The following is a 20,719-nucleotide window of genomic DNA, read 5'->3' on the forward strand; positions in this document are numbered from 1 at the left end:
GTGAAACACAAACCAGATGACACAAGTGAACATACAGGGGAATGCATTGAAAAATGAGAACAGAAGGCACTTTTTTTTCTACACATGCGGTAGTAGCCAGCCATGTTATCAAAGTCAATAACCTGGCTTTCAGGGAGCATCTACAGCAGGAGATCTGATTATCTCAATTAGCTACTAGCAAGCAAATGAGCTAGATGGGTCAAATGGCTTCCTCGTTTTCTAACCTTTTGTTTGTTTTTTTACTGACAAAATGTCCATAACGCAACAATAAACAACATTGTTTTTTTTTCTTTCATTGCTAGAAGGCTGCATTTTTGTTATCATACTGTAAAGTGAATAATAAAAGCTTCATCACAAAAGGCCATGAGGCAGGGAGAAGGCTGCAGTGGGAGGGTAAAACTTTGTCTTTCATAATGAGTGATGCTAGTAGAGGTGAAATGGGCTTCCAGGGGATATTTCATCAAATAAGAAAAGAAATACTAAAGATAATATGTTGGTCAATAAAAGTGGCAGAATACAAGTGTGCACAATTTTTCACTTCGCTTTGGCTGCCGTTCATCTGTTATTGAAATGTCATTGGCAGTGGAGAGAGCACGTGGCACGTATCCCTGATCCCAGTTTTGTGTGATCTAGAAATCCGCCTACAAAAAACTAGTCCACTCCAATTCCACTTACTCTGCATTTCCTTTCAGTCCACTAAGCATTTTCAAGGCTACAGTAAACCTTGCTGAGCACATCTGATGCAAATTCACCCACAGTCTTTAAGACTGCTGGTGCCACATTACTACAAGAACAAGCAGACCTCTCGAAAGCCTTGTGGTACAGCCAGTCTCACTGTCAATGAAACCCCTGTCCGTCCTACTGTGCACGGTGTAGGGGATGCTTGTCAAATTAGAATGCACCTTAGATGTGCTGATGTCCTTTAAGTGCTTGTATCACTTCTATTGAGCACATGTACTTGATAAATACTGTATCCCTGAACGCCTTACAAGAATGCATATGGTTGTTAATCGCGTGTACATGAACTGTTTAAATTGGTTTCCTTTGGGAAAATGAATTTTCAATGTGTTAAATGTTTCCAACATATTAGTGCTGTTTTCTGTCAAAGTCAACCTGTATTGATATATCAGTAACCTATTCAGTTTCCATGTTCTTCTATTTCAGTTTAGGATTGCAGTGGACTGACGAAAATAACTTCCTGTTGTTCAAGGTTATTTCTCACTTTTGATTAAAAAAGAAGCTTCAATGTTATAGCATTAGAGAGCTTCTTATTCAGCACTTAAAAATCCGTCTGGCTACCTGATCCATGCTTTCAAACTAACAAGAATTAGACTGGTGAAGTGGACACAACTGCATGAGTGAGGCTACTATAACATTAAAGCCTTTAAATGTAGCTTATGGCAGAGCATTAGGAATATCAGTGTTGTAGTGCCCTAAACCTACAGTGTATCACACAGAATTCAGACTTTTTTGGCTATGCCTGCTCGCAGTCTGTGAAAGATTGTGTCAAATGACCCACTCAGGGTAACCGAAAGCTGTCAATTCCAGAGAGGTGCTGTTGCACGCCCCTGTTTTGTTTTGAACTGTGTTGCTCTCCTAATTAAAAACAGCAAGTCCAGATAAAGTATGATGTGGCCAATAAATAAATGCTGTCTGACATCTGCATCAGAAATCTGGATTTTCCTTTTTTCTCTATATTGACACTGTCAAAGATTAATAAAGTTTATTAATTAATAATGGTGTCCTTCAGTGGTAAAGCTGAAAATTTGTGAGACATTCCTTACGAAGTAAAGAGAAGTATGAGGATCTGGCTGAGCATTAGTATTGGAGATGAGTGACTCAATTCCAAACAGTAGAGAGGAGGCTTTAACACAGCCTTAAATTGTAAAATATGCAATTAGAGACCAACAAGGCAACTGTCCTCCCCCAGAGTGTTACTAGAAAAAAGGAAACCAAACAGGCATCAAGTGTAGTTTTGGCAATACAACAGATCTGTAGAATGTCCTGAAAATTGAGAGTAAAGGTGAGAATATTCAAATGAAATGGTGTGTGATTTCTATTCTTCATGGATTGTCGCCTATCTTTCTGTCATTTATCATTGGGCTACCAGCCATCCTCTTGCTTAATAGGAACTGAATTATCAGCAAACTCCAGCATTGAAAATAAAATGTCCTTCTGCACATAATTAAGAAAACTAGCCTAAATATAGTATATATGTGTATGTCAGAACTCATAATGATGAGCAAAATGTGTTGTAAAATGTTTGTAAATTAACATAGTTACAAATTAAATGTAACTTGAATTATCTGCTAGTCTGAAGAGTCTTGTGATTTTGTGCTAGTAAAATTCAAGAAGCATTAGGACACATTGTGTAGCCTCTCACTCAATACAGTCTGTTCAGCTGTAAAAGTAACGCCACTTTTCCAGAATGCAAATCTCTTCAATTTGTCTCCTGAGCTGTAAAAACTCCCTATTAGTCTGACTTGAGATTTTTTGCTTATGTGTAAAACCTTCACGTCACCATAGGGTTCCATTCTAATTTAAGCACAAAGCACAGATAAAAATGCTGGAATCTTGTGTTGCTTTGAATGTACACACAGTGCCAGGGCTGCATCTTATGACCTGAACTTTCTTGAGGCGTTCAAGAATCATGACCTCAAATGAGGACAGATGTAAATTCCATCATTTTACACTTTGCAGACAATGGTCTTTGGTGTAATTCAGCATTTCCAATGTCACGCATCGGCAGTGTGTATTCTAACAATATGAGAATTATAAAGCAATACAAAGCATTTTCTTCAAAAATATTCAAAGAAAATATCAATGTTCAAATTTCTTTGGTATTTTTCAGCTATTTTCAATTATTCCTGCTTAAAAGGTTAGATATTTTCTCAAATCACAACAGTGCAATTACTTACTACCATGTTAACATTGAAGATGATGTCAGTATTTTTTTGATCCATAAAATCCATCCTTCTGTCTTCTAACTGCTTTTATCCAGTACAGGGCTATTGGGAGCTGGAGCCACAAGGCAGGATTTTTATAACAGCTAAATGGAGTTCAGTTAAACAGAAGTTTAGCCGGAGGTCAAATTCTTATCTGGCACTCCTGCTTCCCTACATACAGTATAAATACTCCCAGCCTGAATGCAGCACTACATTCATCTTTTCTACCACTCGGCGATTCAGTTTGTCACAGACAGACATGTTTCACACTCAACACTGCTGGAACCTTACCTCCATCTTCATTGTGTTCATCTCCTGCAAGCCAGGACCAGAGTGGCTTTCTCGGCTCTTCAGCCTCAACCCTGCACCTAAAACAAGTGAGTGGTTCTGCTACTGTTGTGCCATCTGCTCTTTTAATTCAGCTCTGCCAGTGTCAAATCTGCCATGAACTTCAACAATCTGTTGCAGTTTTGTCAACCCTTCCTGCTAGCTCTGTATTCCTAATCCCACTTGCTCCTCTCTTCTTCCTTTCCTTTTTTCTCTCCATTTTTGGCCGAGTGTCCAACTCACTCAGCCCACAGCGCCAGCCTTATGTGTGATGTTTCTCCTCTCTCCTCCATCGTTCTTTTTGCTGGCCCCGATCGCTCCCCCACACTCTGCCCCAGAGGTGCAGGCGCATGGTGTCAGTCTGCACAGGACCCAGGCTTCCTCACTCATACTCCACACTGTCCCACTGTCCCTAGCATTCGGGCCTAGGCTGCTACAGCTAAGAGTCTCCCCCCCATTTACTCCCTTTCTCAGTTGGCAAAATTGGGCTTCTCCTCTTCCCCCTTTACAAAGTTTACAGCCCCAAACATGATATTAATAAAAATAATTCCTTAAACTCCATTCAAGGCTCTTTACAGGTAATGGGGACTCCCCTCCACAACCACCAATGTGCAGCCCCACCTGGATGATGTGACACCAGCCAGAGTGCACCAGTACACTCACCACACACCAGCTATCAGTGGGGAGGAGAGCAGAGTGATGAAGCCAATTCATAGATGGGGATAATTAGGAGGCCATGAGTGGTAAAGGCCAGAGGGAAATTTGACCAGGACACTGGGGTCCAACACCCCTACTCTTTTTTAATTTTTAATGACCACAGAGAGTCAGGGCCTCCGTTTTACGTTACGTCTTATCTGAAGGATAGTGCCTTTTTTTTGTGCAGTACAGTTTCCCACCATTATACTGGGGCATTAGGACCCACCCACCCAGACCACAGAATTGTAGGATGATATATTTGCTGGCATCATAACCGATATTATCTCTTCTGGGGGATCCACTAGGAATACGTTCTCATCTGTTCCATCCGGCAACCTTCAGCCAGCGGTAGCTATCTTCCTACTTCCACGTCAAGCTGCTCTTCCAGATCACTGCAGTGTCTCCCACTGCCTGCTACAGAGCTCCAACCTCAAGCTGTGCCCCACTGTTCGAAATCTGCATCAGTGTTTTGGGGATTCTTTCTGTGAGATCAGATCTCCGACCAGCACTGTGAAGGGGGTTGGGTGAGGTCAACCCTTCTGCAGGAGATCAGGAAAAAGAAACAGTCCAGGCTACAGAGGTACTGAAGTACTGATGTCCAGGCACAGCAGCAGCAGTATGTGAGAACAAGAGAGCTCTGCCGGTTTCTCTGACAGGTCTTTTTTATAGCCTGTAGTAGCCACTTCCTCCTGCTGGCTAAACTGACAAATTACCTCATCCTATGGTTAGGAGCAAACCTTCTCCCCTGTAAAACTTAAAGTTAATTTGGCTACTATAATCTGCTCCTTTGTTTTCATCAAATAATACCCACCTTGATGATCAGACAATTTGTCCCTGTCAGCTGTCTGCATTACATTTTTATCAAATGTCACAAAAACATGTTATCAACACTTTCTAGATATAAGCAATTTTTTTAGACTACAAGTTAGCAGTGTTCTGTTTACAGTTATGTTATAAAATCATAAAATACAATCCTCCAACTGACATTTCCTAACACTGGCAAGTTAATATTTTGGTTTTAGATATGCTATCTTTTCCTATTCACCTGCTCACTTCATCATTAGAATTTGACCCAATTGCTGAAATGGAGTTAAGATAAGCAGAAGTTTGGCCGGAGGGCAAATTCTAATCTTGCACTTCTCCTTCCTTTTGAAACTCCGTGGCTGAACACGAAGCTAAGCAAATCTTTTTCTAGCAGCTCTCCTTTCACCCCCAACTCCACTGTTGCAGCGTTTTCTCCCTGCATCCTTCATAAGTGAGGAGAGATGTGACTGAGCTGGTCTCGGACCAGCACTATCATTTCCTTAGCCGGATGGGCTTAAGCCGAAGTACTAAGTATGCTATCCCTTCGTTCTTGTTTCATCATTAGAATCGGACCGGACTGGTGAAACATGTCACCAGTCCACTGTGCCCATCACACTGGGCACTGTGATGTGAGGCTGGGCCCTTGTCCCCTGTCTCCGCCTGGACTCTGTTCCTGAGGCTGCATGTCTGCTGTGTGAGCACTGGGAGAGGACTGCTGGAGTGTCCCAACAGTACAGCTGTTCATTTTCAGGCTGTTGTGAGAGAGGTTGATGTTACCAGGCTGCTCCACTTACCACACAGCTTCACATTCAACCAGCACTTTCCCCAAGGCCATGTGAAAACTCCTGTCAGCCCGGATTAACACAGACATCTGCAGAGGGGGTGTGGAAGTGTGGGCATTCGACATCCTTTTGACAAGATGAGTGGCGCTGCTGTACCTGCAAGTTGGCATGGACTTTAATTAAAAGCAGATTAACCTTTTGTTGTTTTGTAAGCACTACACTCACCTTTCGAAAAGGTCCAGAATGTCTTTCTCTTCTTCCCCGTGAAGGACAAAAAAAGGATAGTTATGCTACAATGGACAGTGAGCTTACGGGGAAAAAAAAGGTATCAATGTTGCAGTGATTGGGTCAGGATTCCAAAACAGACTGAATACACATCTCAGCTTTTGAATTGAGCAAAAGATTTAATTGACGAAATGGTGGTCACTAGGTCTATGGTCTGAACATTCTCAATAGCTATACTATATGTATAGTAATAACAGGTAGAGTTGGAGTTGCAGGCTGATTCAGCTTAAAGCCGGACATGTTGAATCTGCATACGCTTCTCCTCCTTCTTCCTCTACAAGCTTTTTCAGCATACTCTCAAAACTACCCTGGGTGCCCGGAACCAGGAGAAATTCTGTCAGTTTCAGACACTTTATCAAAAATAATTACTACTATAACAAACTAGAAAAAACTCTCTTTAATGCTAGTTCCCTGATCACTAAGTCCACAGAACAGTCAACCCTCGGACTGCAATCCTCTAAAACTCCCATTATGTGGAAGAGAAAATTGACCATTCTGTTCTCTCAAGAGGAAAATGACAGGCATTTACCATGTCACAAATGGTAATGGTCAGGGTTGATTACTTGTTGCTAGGCAATGTGCTAATTTTGAAGAACAGAAATAATTCCTTGAATTTGTATAGCACTTTACATATAGGAGGAAACTCTCTGCAGTTCCCACCTGGATGATAGTCATTCTGTGCCAGCAACCCAGGAGAAGTGAGTACCAGAGAAGGCACCCCTCCTATAACAGGCGAGTGAGAATGTGACCAAGTAGTCAGGACCACCTACAGCACAGTGTCCTCTGTCATCATACATAGGCACTGTTTTGGATATGCTGTTCCAAGGGACTATAACAGAATAGTGCCAGCTACAGGTCCAACTACCAGCATCAACATGCTTTTCTTAGAGGCATGTGGTCAGGTGTGTGTCCTCCCTCCAGAACATTTGAACAATAAAACAACCAAGTGTTTTTCAAACCTTCGGAGGTCTGAAAAATTCAGTTTTAAAGAATTAAACATCTAAGTTTGATTCCAATACAAGAGCAAAAAGTAAATGCAGTTGCAGGCGGATGAAGATAATCACTGGTTAAAGTATTTTAGCAGTAGAGCGTGTATGAACCTGTGCTGCTGCAGTGACATGCTTCATGCTGCCTCACAATATGGTGGTTACCTCTGTACCACAAGTTGGCAGTGCTAATGGAACAGTCTAAACTGACTAGACTTGTACTGTGGGTGTTCCCACAATCTGGAGGTCTTGTTACCTGAAAGTAATTACAGACTTGCGGTACATGGAGAGATTTATTCTGAAGGAATTTGCAAATAACTCTTTATCTGAGGTATAAGGTGTGCTACACACCTCTAGTGATCCATGCCAGCCAGTTTACATACCCTGGTATCACACACAGGCAGGGCCTTGCTTTGGGCACTGCTCTGGAATCCTGGATTGAGATCCCTTCTCTGGTGAAACTGGCATTCCAATAGTGAGATATTTAGTCTATTTTGTATTCCTGTGTGCCCTGCAATGGAATGGTATCCCATCCAGGATATAATCCAGGATAGTTGAGATAACCCTTAACCAGGAATGAGCACCTTTTTGACAATGGAAGGATGTATTCTTCTATGATGAAGAAAAGAAATTAAGGTGGGGAGTGTTGATTGAATAAACAAGCACAACAAATCATTAAAAGCCTTTGTTTGTATTTTGACAGCTTGGTCCATTGTAGGATATTTACTATTGCTTGTGGATCAGGATAATCATGGCCTTTTTTTAACGCCCATTTAAAAAAAAGTCTAAATGAAATGGGCAAGAAATTTACATTAAAAAAAAATAATTTAACATACAAAAAAGACTACTCAAGTGCATTCATAATTTATAGAAAGTATAATGTAACTATAGTACTGAACAGTGTGGTGATCACAACATAATACACAATACATAATACACAAATTAATTCTCAAAAGATTTATACAGTAGAAAGTCTGCAACAGTGATGGGTAAACATACAGTGGGTTTATCAACTGATGCCCAGAGACATTTTTAATTGTTTTAAACAAAGGGTAAAACAATCAAGGCTGGGAGTACGTGATACTCAAACCAGGCCAGTGCAGATCTTTCCATTTTCTACTCAGGACTGTCACTTGACTTGAGACAGGAGACTATTCTCCAGATGCCTAAAGCCATGGGGAACTGCTAGGAAACTTTTTGCTGTTGCTTAATTACATTTTCAGAGAGTATGACAGCAGAATAATCTATAATTATTCAAGGCCCCTCAGGACAATTCCGGATCACCCAGACAGCATCTTGTACCTCCAGCAACCTTATTTACTGTATCTCTTGCAGTAAATGCCCAGGCATCTACATTGGAGAAACAGGAAGGAGACTCGGAGACCGCTTCAGAGAACACGTCAGGGCTGTGAAGATTAAAGATCTCTCCAAGCCCATTGTTTCTCATTTCACTTCTGACGGCCACGACCACTCTAATCTCTCCGTCTGTGTTCTCAAAGATGGTTTTCCGAACTCATACATCAGAAAGACCACCGAAACTAAAATTATTCTGCAGCTAGGATCACACATTCTCCCTTCCCTTAGCGACAGACTACTGTTCTTTTAAATTTTCTCCATTCATTGGAAGTTTCATTTCACACCTCTCTGCACCCATTCTGACTTCACACCTCTTGATTGGCCTCTCTTTCTGTCACCTGCTCCCGCCTCTCACTCCTCCTCCCTCCCAACCTTTGTTCTCCCGCTACTTTACCTTTGCCAACTGCCCTGTCTCTCTCACACCTGAAGAAGGCTCCACGGCCGAAACGTTGTGTTCTCTTTCTTCTTTTTTTCAGCATGGAATAAACCTATTACTTGTTCCTTTGCAGCCTACGCATGCTGACGCAGCTACCCACCTGAATAATCTATAATGCTTTGAAAATATATATATATATTTATTGCTTCAGTTTCATGTGGTTCCTCAATTAACAAGAAGCTGGGGACAAATCTTAAAAAGACAGTAGCCGATCAAGCATGTTTATTGTTATTTTGTAAAGCAAAACTATCCCTTAAAAGCAATTAAATGAAACAAGTTATTGTTATAAGTATAAGTTATTGAAAGTTATTGTTCATTTTAAAAGGAAACTCTCACACAAGGTACTTGTAGCAGTAATGGATTAATTTTGAAAAGGAACTTTCCCCGGCACTTCCAATTCTACACAAGCTAATTGGGCTAAATAAAGGTTGCTGCTGGAAGAGGTGTTAGTGGGGCCAGCAGGGGGCGCTTACCCTGCGGTCCATGTGGGTCCTAATGCCCCAGTATAGTGACGGGGACACCGAGGTCCTGACTCTCTCTGGTCATTAAAAATCCCAGGACGTTTCTCGAAAAGAGTAGGGGTGTAACCCCGGCGTCCTGGCCAAATTTCCCATTGGCCCTTACCAATTATGCCTCCTAATAATCCCCCTCTATGAATTGGCTTCATTACTCTGCTCTCCTCCCCACTGATAGCTGGTATGTGGTGAGCATTCTGGTGCACTATGGCTGCCGTCGCATCATCCAGGTTGGGCTGCACATTGGTGGTGGTGGAGGGGAGTCCCCATTACCTGCAAAGTGCTTTGAGTGGAGTGTCCAGAAAAGCACTATATAAGTGTAAGCAATTATTATTAATTATTAAATTGATTGTTTTTTTGCAGGAGACTATTACATTGTCATGCTGCCTTACAGTAGCTAAGAACCAAGATTGGTTCAGCAAATATTTTAACACTCAATAAATACATTCTTGTTTTAACCTGGTGTCCATCTAGAGATCAGCGAGTCAGTTTCTAGCTTTATCTAGACCTGTTCTTGTACTGTTATTCCACTGAAGCCTGTTTATCTTTCGATGACCCTGTGTGGCCAGTCTTTCAGGTACAGAACCTCAGGGGACAGTTCACCGCAGCCTGCAAGCCCACGGCCCAGGCAAGGTGTGAATATTAATCACAGAACTGGATCAGTCTGAATGGGGGGCCAGACGCCCAGGATACAGAAAAGACTGCATGTAACAGCCCTGCTTTTTGAGGCACTCCAAAACAGAAGCGTATCCAAACTTTGTTTCCTGTAACAAAGATCACTTTCTTTTCTCAAAGTGCAATGCAGCTTTCTAAGTATTACAGCCCTGCTGCCAATGAAGTTGGCAATGAACATAATGTTGATTGGGGAGTTGGGGTTTTCCACTGCTCCTGTCATAAAAAATCAGTTTCATGCTCTTTCATCACAGTTTTGTTACAATACAGAGCCAGGCATCAATCTGTCAAATTCTGCACTTTACTCTTTACTTACAGACATCTAGCATATGACAAGACACCAAAATGGCTTTATAGGGGTCTTTGGTCTATGTACTGTATTCTAGGACTGTGTAATATATGCAGTATTTTCACAAAAGAGATCCTCACACACTCACAAGGATCAACACATGTAGGTTGGGATAAATACGAGCAAATGAGAAGCACACAACAGTAGCGAGCAATGCACCAGTGAAACCAGAGACACTGTGCTGTCGCACTGATGTGACACAGGCACGTTCACAAGGAGAGGGGGAATCAGGTTCAGCTCTCTTCACTCTCAATTCCTGACCGTGCAGTGGAAAGTGAAAAAAAAACACTGTATATTATGTTGCCAAGCAGAGGCAGAGAGGATTTGAAATGAGACATCCATCACACAAGCAGCGACATTCCTGAGCTGTAGTTTCTTTTAACATTACTGAAGTATTCAGTGGACACTTCTACATTTACAAAGCAACTTGCATTAATACCAATTTATACAGCAAGTCATTTCTCTGCAGAAAGTACCTTAGTCAAGGGTACAACAGCAGTGTCCCACCTGGACTTGAACCCACAACCCTCCAGTTAAATGCTGGGAGCCCTGACTCCACACTGCTGCCCCACTGCTGTTGGTGTAGGAAGGCAGATGTTATACTTGATGAAACCTGTGAGCGTCTACATAGGAAGGTGATGGTGGGGGTTAGCTCCTGGGGATCCGAGATGATGTCTGCCCTCTGTCACTGCTTGTTCTCCAACACTATCTCTTCATTGCCACCCATGGATCGGGATATGGTGAGATGTGTGTCATATTTATGTGATTCCTGCGAGAAAAGAGCAAGTTAGCTTCAGAGACTGAATGAATTCCAAGAGCTACTGGACCAGACACAAAAATCTATGTCTTGTCTCATTAGAGCTGTAAATGACTTAGGGTCGGATGAATATGATCAGGCATGAAGCAGACATTAATGACATGAAAATACACTGCACAACTCTTTAAGAGGAGTTAAAGTTCTAATTTGGCAAAGCTCTAATATATACAAGCATACTCAGGCAATATTGACAGTCTTAGGGAAAATAATACAATAAGTCCTCAGACCACATTTAATCCTAAACTAAAAAAATCATGGTAATACTAAAGGCTTACGGAAAGTTTTGAGTAATCTGACAAGCCTGCAAGAAATGCAAAAAAGCATTTCATGGGGTGTCATGCAGTGTGAGAATGCCACAATGCTTGCACCTTCTACAAACAACACTTTCAAGTGTAGTACACACAGATAGCGTCCCAGGTCCAGCTCTGTGAGGCAGCAATGCTAACCACTGGGCCACCGTGCTGCCCATCAATACTCAATAAAAAAGTCTAAACCACCATTTGTCCCATGCAGACCCTATCACTATTCTCTCAAACTACTAATTACACACATGCGAGAATGTGTATCTCTACACCTATCACCAGTACTGACTCCCTTTGTGGCTATTTACAACCATTAGAGGCCTTCTGGCAGCCTCTAGTGGTAGGTGGTCTGCAATTGCAGCCCCCTTTTTACCAGCCTGCCACACAAGTGAATCAAAGATTAATTAAATTAAGAGTTAATTGAGGGAGAGTATTCTGCTCTGAACTGTAGTTGTTGAAAGAAGAGTAATTAATGGTAAATGGCTCAGTGTTGCTTAGCCATTGATTCGAGGACCTTCCAGCACTATTGGACACACAAAAGCTTCTTTTCACGACATCTGTTACAGTGTGGACTGTTGTCCCCTCTCTGTGTTGGATTGTAAACCAAGCAGCACACTTGCTAAAAATGACTTCACTCAGAGAATTGTGTTATTGCTCTCAGCATACAGTACCCCACTGGCGCTCAGAATTTCGAAGTCATTAGAAAAACAATGTTAAAAAGGTGTTATTCATTGTTAACATCAGTCTGGCACATTTTCTTTCTATGGGTACATGAATAACATTTAGAACAGGACAAAACAAATGGAAAAGGATAAAATTAGCATTGTGTGAGCATAAGGGTTAGGTCTGAAAAATTGCTGTTAGTCTTACAACGTTATCAAGCAGCTGCAGAGAAACTGTATTGTGCTCACAACGGGTGCCACTCTCCTCTGTTGAGACAGACCCAGACCCTGTCTGGCTGAGAGTCTTGGAGCTTTCAATGTGAGTGAAGTACACAGTCTCAGTCTCAGTACAGTCTCAAAGAAAATACCATGGTAGGCAAGCACAGGACTCCAGTGTGATGAACTATACAGGTGATTTCAAAGCACTTGGTGGGGTGTTAAAAGTGCACGGGTGGTAAAAAGTTTTAAGGGTAAATGAGAAAAAAATGTACTAGTTGGATGATAGTGAAGCTGTCTCTCTTAGATTGACAAGTCAGTGAATATCAGTCTGTGCTGCATTTGTCTTAGGTCTTTGTGTTTGTGCTCTTGATTTTTGGGACAAGAAAGCAAAATAGCAAAAATGTCACAGCCTCAAAAACACCTGCTCTAATCAAAGCTGAGGTTTGGAGCTAACCCTGCAAGAATTATACTTCATCCAGCGGGCATCATTCCCTTGATGTCACTCCAGAGCTCTTAAAACAAGCAGCACTGCTATTTTTGGGGAAAAAAATGTACTAGAAACTCCAAGCATTAACATACTGCAGTTTGGGATATCTAAGCCTCTTTGAACTTTTTATGTAGGTTAATTCTATTATTTCATCTTACTGATACTTTGTACTGCAAACGTCTTGTAGGAAGTCTCATTCTATAAGCCGTTTGCAGTACAAAATAGTGAATTCAGAGTTATAATAATATAATAATAATCATTACCCTGATTATTAGTTGCTGACACTCTTTATATACAGTAGCTATTCATTGTTTTAAGACAAAGTAAATATGGCCTGAGACAAGAGGTAGTGATCATGGGGCAAAATTGAATGTAACCCCAACCTACCCCTTGTGCTGCAAATGCCGGTGAAGGGGCCGCTAGGATTTACTCACTCATAGACATCTGTGCTCTTCATCCTCCTGTAGAACTTGGCCAGCTTGACTGACAGAATGATGCTGGGAATGAGGAAGGCCATGCACCATCCCATGCTGAACCAGAAGGCATTCTATGGGCAGAGAGACATAGCTCAGTCCTGCAGCAGAGTGGCAGACAGGGAGGAGGAACTTCAAAAGGACAGAAATATTACAATGGAGCTGTGAGTTCTTGTGTTGTTAACCTGCAAGGAAAATGAGGCATAGGAGGGGGGCCTCTGACCGTGTTCAGCACAGTATGGAAAAGAAAAATCTGCCACATTACAGTGAACAGCCATGACAGAGACAGAATACAGCAGATAAGAACACAGAACCTGGTACTGTCTGTGTTACGCCACACTGCCCAACTGGATGTGCAGGAGGCATCCTGGGCAGGACAGGGCAGGACTAGGCAGTCTGCTCCTAGAGGTGGGCAAGACAGGGCACTCGTCATTGGGGCGGTCTACCAGAGGCATGCCAGGACCCAGGCTGACCAGGGCGTGCGCAATCAGAGCAGTCTTCTCCAGAGCTGAGCTAAATGTGTGCTGTCAGGGCAGACTCCAGAGGCGCACCAGGGACCAAGCTCAGAGCACAGTCAAGGTGGGGAACCGTCAGGGCCTGATGTTGGTGTCTTGCCCGACACCTGGAGTACGCCTTGGGGGTGGTCAACCCTGTCAGGAGCTGGGCTGAACAGGGCACACACCCACGGGGGTGTCCACTCCAGTGAACAGGGCCAAGCACGTGCTGTCAGAATGGACTGCAGAGGGTATGCTCTGGACGGTGCCAAGTAATACGCCCTCTGAGGCCTGGAACCAGTGCAGAAACCCCCAGCCACCCTGGCACACTCAGCAGGGCGGATAGTTTCTGGAAAGCACAGCAACAGATCGGATCCCCCAAGCAGAGTCCAGGTGAGTCAGGTAGCAGGGAAACAAGGGGAAAAATCCAGACAGGCAGGGTAACAAGAACAAACTGAAGATAGGCGAATTTCATGCAAACAGGGAGCAGGGAGAAAGCAAGAAGGACTCTACTGGGAAAACTATCTGGTGATTAGAGAGTAATGTGGTACAAGATTGCTGAGGAGAAGCTAAGCAAAGCTTAAATAACCTGAAGCACCTGATGCATTATGACTTCTCATTACAGCCAGGTGCTCCGAGTATCTTGTTTCCTTGGCAACCAGTGCAAAGCAGGCAGGAGGGTGGAGGTGTGGCCCGTGGGCACTACAGCTACGACGCCTGCCTCTGCTTCACAGCACATCATGCCTCCTGGGTCCTGTCTGGTACCAAGGTTATCTGTAAATATTCTGGCATGGATCAGAAAGAATCCCACAGATACTGTATAAGAGTTGAGTGACTGCAGAGCGAGTTCCTTCAGGCAGGCTAACAGCTGGAGGATAAGAGTTTCATGAACTGTTTTTTTATTATAATGCAAACAGACAATGAGTATAGCACAGGGAGGCTATAGTATTTGCCTGGCAGGAACTGAAGGAGCAGGAGCTGTATCCCTGATGTCCTCAGTCCTTCTTTCAATCCTCAAGGTTAGGGGATTGAAACAGCAGGCAATGGCAGTTGACAGACGATGTGTGGATGGTTTTCCCTCTCATTCCAGGATATGAGAGAATGAATGCTGTAGAAGTGGGCAGGGAATGTGCATATGGCTTCCTCTCTCTTTCCAGGATATGAGACTATGAGGACTGCAGCAGTGGGAAAAGTTGTTAAAAACTCTGGCCTGTGCAAAAGTGATGGAGACACAAAGGAAGTGAAGATGGGCACTCACCAAACAGTCCACTAGGTAAGCACAGATCAAGTCCTCCGCTGTGTCCACAGCACCAGCCACAGGTCCACAACGGCCCACGTCCTGAGTGATCTGTGGGAGGAGTGTGGAGATCCCGTGAGATTAGGCCATGAACTCGCAGGGAACCACCCATTACGTCCATTTCAGAGAAACAGACAAGCCTTGCAAGCCGTCTCACAGCAGGTGTCATAGCTCAAGGCTCATATGGAAGACAATGCTGAGTCGCCCAGTGGAAGTTCCCTGCCTTTGGTTTCATACTGTAGCTCAGGGGACCTTCAAACTAAAAGCTCCAATCTCTGATGGTATAAAGATCCAGGATACGTCCTGGCTTTTCTTCAAAGATGTTTTAGCTTCATTACTAAAGATAATACTCAAATAAAACCTGTCCACTGAGCTGTAGCTTTAGAACATAACTAGTCTAGCAACGCTAACCTATAACAGACAGGTGAGTCTAAACCTTTTATACACATAAACACACTGTGTGCAAATTCCACCACAGTCATATAACTGCTAGTCATGCCTAAGTGAGCTGTTTATCAGCCATGTCAGATTGTGTCGGCAGTATCTATTGGCAGGTCCATAGTCACTGCAGTCCACTCATGGGGCAATCTGCCACACATTAGCAGTGAAAAATAAAAATAAACATATACCTTTTCTGCTTCCTCCATACTATTTCTACAATACCCAGCTGCGCAAGAAAGTGAAAAGGATGAAGCTGCTATGCAAAGGGAGTCTTATCTTTCACGGGGAGCACTTCACTTACAGCTCCTGTTACAAGTTTAAAAGGGCACTGGAAATAAATGCCACACCAGCAAACAAACATTATCAACAATTTATAACCAAAACTGAGCAGACAAAGATTTTTAATGGAAAATACTTTGTAAGTATAAACTGTAAAACTTGTTCTTCAAGCATGCACAAGAGACTGTACATACAGTATATTTGAAACAAAATTAAAAAGAATTCTAAGCACAAATGGGAAATACAAAGCTATCATTTTGAATGTACAGTATGCTATCAGTGCACTGTATAGTCATCTGAAGAATATAATTTCTTCTAAGTGCTTACAGAAGTAAAAAACCTGACAGAGCAAGATATCTGTATTATTTACTGTAATATTCTGCCATGATTTCTCTTAATGTGAGAGTATTATTTGAAACGGTTACCAGGACTTACAAAGGCAGACAAACAGAGACAGTACAGACTGATCAACGTCATTTTAACATCCTAATGAAGAAAACCTATCCCAGTAAAAAAAATTCTCACTGTTTGTCGGGCCCAGTCTGTGTATGTCTCAAAGTATCCCATCTGACAATCCAGGAATTTTTCACTTTCCTTCAAGGGTAAAGAAAAATGTGTTCAATTATCAGGGAGCAAAACCATGATGACATGATCACATGCCCCTCAGGAAAAGGAATACTGGGGTAAAAAAACAGACATTATACCTAATAATCCTGCACAATGGAAGGGAGTCCCCATTACCTGTAAAAGTTCTATATAAGAGTAAGCAATTATTATTATTATTATTATTATTATTATTATTATTATTATTATTATTATTATTATTATTATTATTATTATTATTATTATTATTATATGAGGTTTGGAGGAAAGCGTTATGAATGTCTCTACATTTGAACAATAAGAAATAATTGTTTCTTAGTATTGTAAGATTAAGTTTTTCTGAAATAAAAATCAAAAGCAGATGCTAACTTTTGCTTTGTTTGTTACCCATATGACTAAATGACTAACTACTGACTTCCCAGTACTGTCTACAGCAGTAGATACAGGGTGTGTTTGAAGGTACTTACTGTCTTGGCGATTTCTGAAATGTTGGTATTTATGAAGTTTTGAGCCTCATCAACCTGTACCAGGACATTATTGACCACTCCCTGACAGAAAAAAAAGAAAACAAAGGTCCAGACTACTGCACAAGACTGGAGGACATTTCTTCATGTTTGTTCAGTTGTCAAACCATCATCACAACTCTGTGCTTAAAGAAATAGTGGAGCATTATTTTAGGACTCTGGGGAGCATGTGCTTACCTGTGTTTACCTCTGTCTACACTTCTAAAGCAAGAGAAGCCTTAGAGATAATTAGTAATACGTAAGTCAAGACTTAAGGGCACAAATAATGAAGACAGTTTCTCTAAAAGATGATTAAGAGGAAATTTCATTAAGAGAAATTATAATGGGAATAAATTGACCATGGAGTTTGTTTCAGATGATGTTCAGTAATAGAGCATTGATATGTCAATGGATAGTAGTTGTCAAATTGTTACCATGACTAGAATAGATATCACATGAAATTGGATATATTCCCTCTACATAAAACAAAATTGAAATGGAAGATAATTTAATGTTTTCAGAGCTGGCCTACACCCTTTTTTGTTCATATTTTAGAAGTGCAAAAATGATCATACTGCCATACAAACCTCTTAAGCAATGTTTTTTTCTCTTAAACATGTGTTTCAAACTGTTAACTATCTCATTACTATTCCCTATTGGTATTCCACCTTTTGGAAGTTTGTAAAATTGCTTTCATAGCTTTTGACTCCTTCCTCTCCAATATTTCCACCAATCTAGTAGGACTCCACATGCGTTAGGCCTCTACCAGTTTCAAGAAAGGTTTGTATGGGGTGTGCAAGGTTATTAAATATTTGCAGTCTAATTCCATCCTATTCTATGTGCAGAGTCTTCAGGTCAGTTTGTGATGAGGACAACAGGTCCTCCCTTTCTCAACAGGATTGACATGTGGAAAGTGTTCCAGCCAGGGAAGGTGATGGGAGTCAGTTTCAGACTCCTCAAGCTGAATTTTAAGGCATGAGAAAGGCCTGTTGTTAGTTAATTGGTCCAAGGATCCAAACATTTCATCCAACCAAAGCAAGGACTTCAGCAACATTACTGGATTGCTTGTTCCTAAAGTTCCTAAAATTGTAGTCAGCGAGTGTATATTGAGAATACATATTTCACTCATATCATGATTAGAAGTATTTTAGAATGGCTGCAAATACATGTATGTCTCCAATTAATACATTAAAAAATATACATAATACATAATAAAATATTCAGAATTTATCACATTAAAACAGCTACCCATCATCCTGATGAAACTGATAACGTGATGAATAGTTTCTCAGGTCAGCATGAAAAAAACGACATAAAAAAGTGTGTGAGTGTGCCTGATTATATGGGACGTGTGAAAGTCCAGTCTCATGCAGTTATTCTTCTAGTCCTCACAGTCCAAAGGCTCTCCTGGTTTTCATTCCAACCAGGCTTTTGATCTCTGAAGTTTATTATTATTTTAAACTATTCAGACCTATTGCTGAACACGAAAAACAAGATATTGTCAAGAAACTTTTTGACAACAGCATTCTGTTTAGTCTGTCCTTTTACTTTTTAATGTACTACTGCTCTCCTCCATCTATAATTTAATAATAATTCCTTGTATTTATAGATCATTTTTCATAACTCCTCTTACACATAGGATGAGACTCACTTCGTCTTCCACTGAAATGCAGCCCCACTGCACAGCAGATCAGGGGGAGGAGTGATAAACTGCTTCACCAGCTCAATTAAAGGGAAGCTTCAGGAAGGCGAGATCATGGAAACCCAGAGTGGAATTTAGGACCCTGGGGCGGATAACCACACTCTTTCTTGGGTCTTCCATGTCAAGTTTAACATTACTTAGAGTTTAATACGGTTTAACATCTCACAGGGACAATACTGGAATATTGGTTTGCAAAATCCAAATCAGTGGAAAGAACATCCCCTGCTGGTCTACCAACAGTATTTGAGCAGAAAACTGGACTTCTTGGATTTCTGCCAAAATAACTAAATGAGTTGTCGATAAATTCTACAAAGACACAGGCTGCAATTACACTGTATCAGGCAATTTTCATAATAAACATTCATTAGGCATAGAGTCAATCGCTTACTTTAAATTCCAGATGTCTGAAAAGACTGTTGAAACAGCCCATATAAAACAAGAATCCATTTCTCATTTCAGATTACCTTGTTAGAAGCCGAAACTGGCTGTAAAATGTTTTCCCAAACAGTTAAAAGAAATAATAAGATTTATTAATTTGAAGGTCAGGTCAAAACACAAGTCAAAAGACACACCAGTTCACGTAGACCTGGACTGAGACTCTCTGCTCTAGTGTATAATAGTAGGGAGAAATCACAGTGAATGTAAAATCTGAGAAAAAGTATGGCCAAAAGAGAGCTTTTCTGTGTAATGTTTTACTTTATACTTCATAAAAGAAATCGATGCATGGACTCTGGAAAAATGTACCAGGCATGGAAGTATATGTCTGGTCTATGTCAACTTCAACAAAAATGTGCTGAAAGATGTGCTGATTTTGGAGTAAGAGTCTCATAAGAGCCATTCAGCCCATCATGCTTATTGAGTCTTTTTCAGATAAATAAGTAGTATAAGTCAATGAACACTTCAAAGGACCATTTTCAGTGGAAACATCACTGCTTTGTTCTCTGTATTTGGGTGTGTGTATTTTCATATCCTCCAAAGTGATTTGCAGTTTCAGAATGCTAGATATAAATTGCTAGCAATATCTGCATGGACCCAGCCTTTCTTTACCATGTGAAAACCTGTGTCTGCAACGGCCTGAAACAGCTGTGAAATCAGCGAGGGTTTCATTAGATCATGCATGCTTCACACACTTTTACAGAACTGGAGACCAGGACTTACGGGAATCTGTGAAGTGGTGACGCTCAACTGCTGGACAGTGTAGTTCAGATCCGACTGAAAAATAAAGAAACTGGTTCAGACAGTGTTCTGGTATTAAACCAGATAGTTCCAGTACTTATTCAGTACTTATACAGCTTATTCTGGGATTTATACAGCACTGATTTATGTTCAATCAACTAAGATATCCCCCACTGCGTTCATACCATTTTTTATTGCCAACATCTAGGTTGAAATGAATATTAATATGAATGTCCTAAAAGTACAAAGTCTTTCTTTTGCATGTTGAAATCAAACAGCATTCATTTCAGCAGTTTGGGGAAACCCTAATGAAGGCAGTGAAGAGGCACGATTCGCACAGTGAGCTTTATTGGGGTGAATTGCTTCTGCAATGGCAAACATGGGATGGAGGGAGGGAAGCGAAGCGTAAATCCAATGGCAATTTTTCTACGTAGGTAGGTGGAAGAGGGTGAGATCAGGTCAGGCTGTGATGAGGGCAACATTCCTCCTGATCTCAACAGGATTGAGATCTGGAAAGTGTTCTAGCTAGGGAAGGTGATGGAAGTCTCCAGTTGTCACATAGCTCACTGGCGATGTCAATCTGGCTATATTTTTGGAAAGATATGAGAAAGTGCTCAATATTATAAGGCAGGGCTCTGTCTCTGAATGAATCACAAGGCCACGTGAGCCCAAGGGAAAAGGCTCACTTCCACGCGTATTTCCACACACGCTCAGGGCTTGGGTATAGTGCTGCAGCCCCTGACGAAGTAGTAGCAGTAGCCAGCCAAGTCATTGGCTTGGAATTCTCTTCTTACCAGCACGTCTTGTGTTGTCTCATAAAAACACGGAAGTAAATGAGAAAACTGTATTGAAGTTATTAATATTAATTCATCACACTTATATAGTGGTGTTCTGGACACTCCACTCAAAGCGTTTTACAGGTAATGGTGACTCCCCTCCACCACCAATGTGCAGCCCCATGTGGATGATGCGACAGCAGCTGTAGTGCACCAGTACACTCACCACACATCAGCTATTAGTGGGGAGGAGAACAGAGTCATGAAGCCAATTCATAGATGGGGATTATTAGGAGGCCATGATTGGTAAAGGTCAATGGAAAATCTGGCCAGGA

General features: G+C 41.5%; 1 protein-coding gene across 4 annotated transcripts in view; it reads right to left on the reverse strand.

The window, feature by feature from the left end:
* Positions 1-7,673: 7,673 nt before the first annotated feature.
* prom2 (prominin 2) overlaps positions 7,674-20,719 on the reverse strand; it is a 36,301-nt gene continuing 23,255 nt past the window's right edge. For 3 of the 4 annotated variants that reach the window (XM_088635967.1, XM_088635968.1, XM_088635970.1), the window contains 6 exons: positions 19,591-19,644; positions 16,695-16,775; positions 16,150-16,218; positions 14,866-14,955; positions 13,075-13,187; positions 7,674-10,922 (listed from right to left, as the gene is read on the reverse strand). In XM_088635967.1, the coding sequence (XP_088492093.1) occupies positions 10,859-10,922; positions 13,075-13,187; positions 14,866-14,955; positions 16,150-16,218; positions 16,695-16,775; positions 19,591-19,644 (471 nt within the window). In that variant the 3' untranslated portion in view covers positions 7,674-10,858. Of the gene's footprint in view, positions 10,923-13,027; positions 13,188-14,865; positions 14,956-16,149; positions 16,219-16,694; positions 16,776-19,590; positions 19,645-20,719 lie in introns of all 4 variants that reach the window. The other variant, XM_088635969.1, reaches the window with a different exon arrangement.

The sequence above is a fragment of the Lepisosteus platostomus genome, chromosome 6 (assembly GCF_059453375.1).
Source record: "Lepisosteus platostomus isolate fLepPlt1 chromosome 6, fLepPlt1.hap1, whole genome shotgun sequence".
Lineage (NCBI taxonomy): Eukaryota > Metazoa > Chordata > Actinopteri > Semionotiformes > Lepisosteidae > Lepisosteus > Lepisosteus platostomus.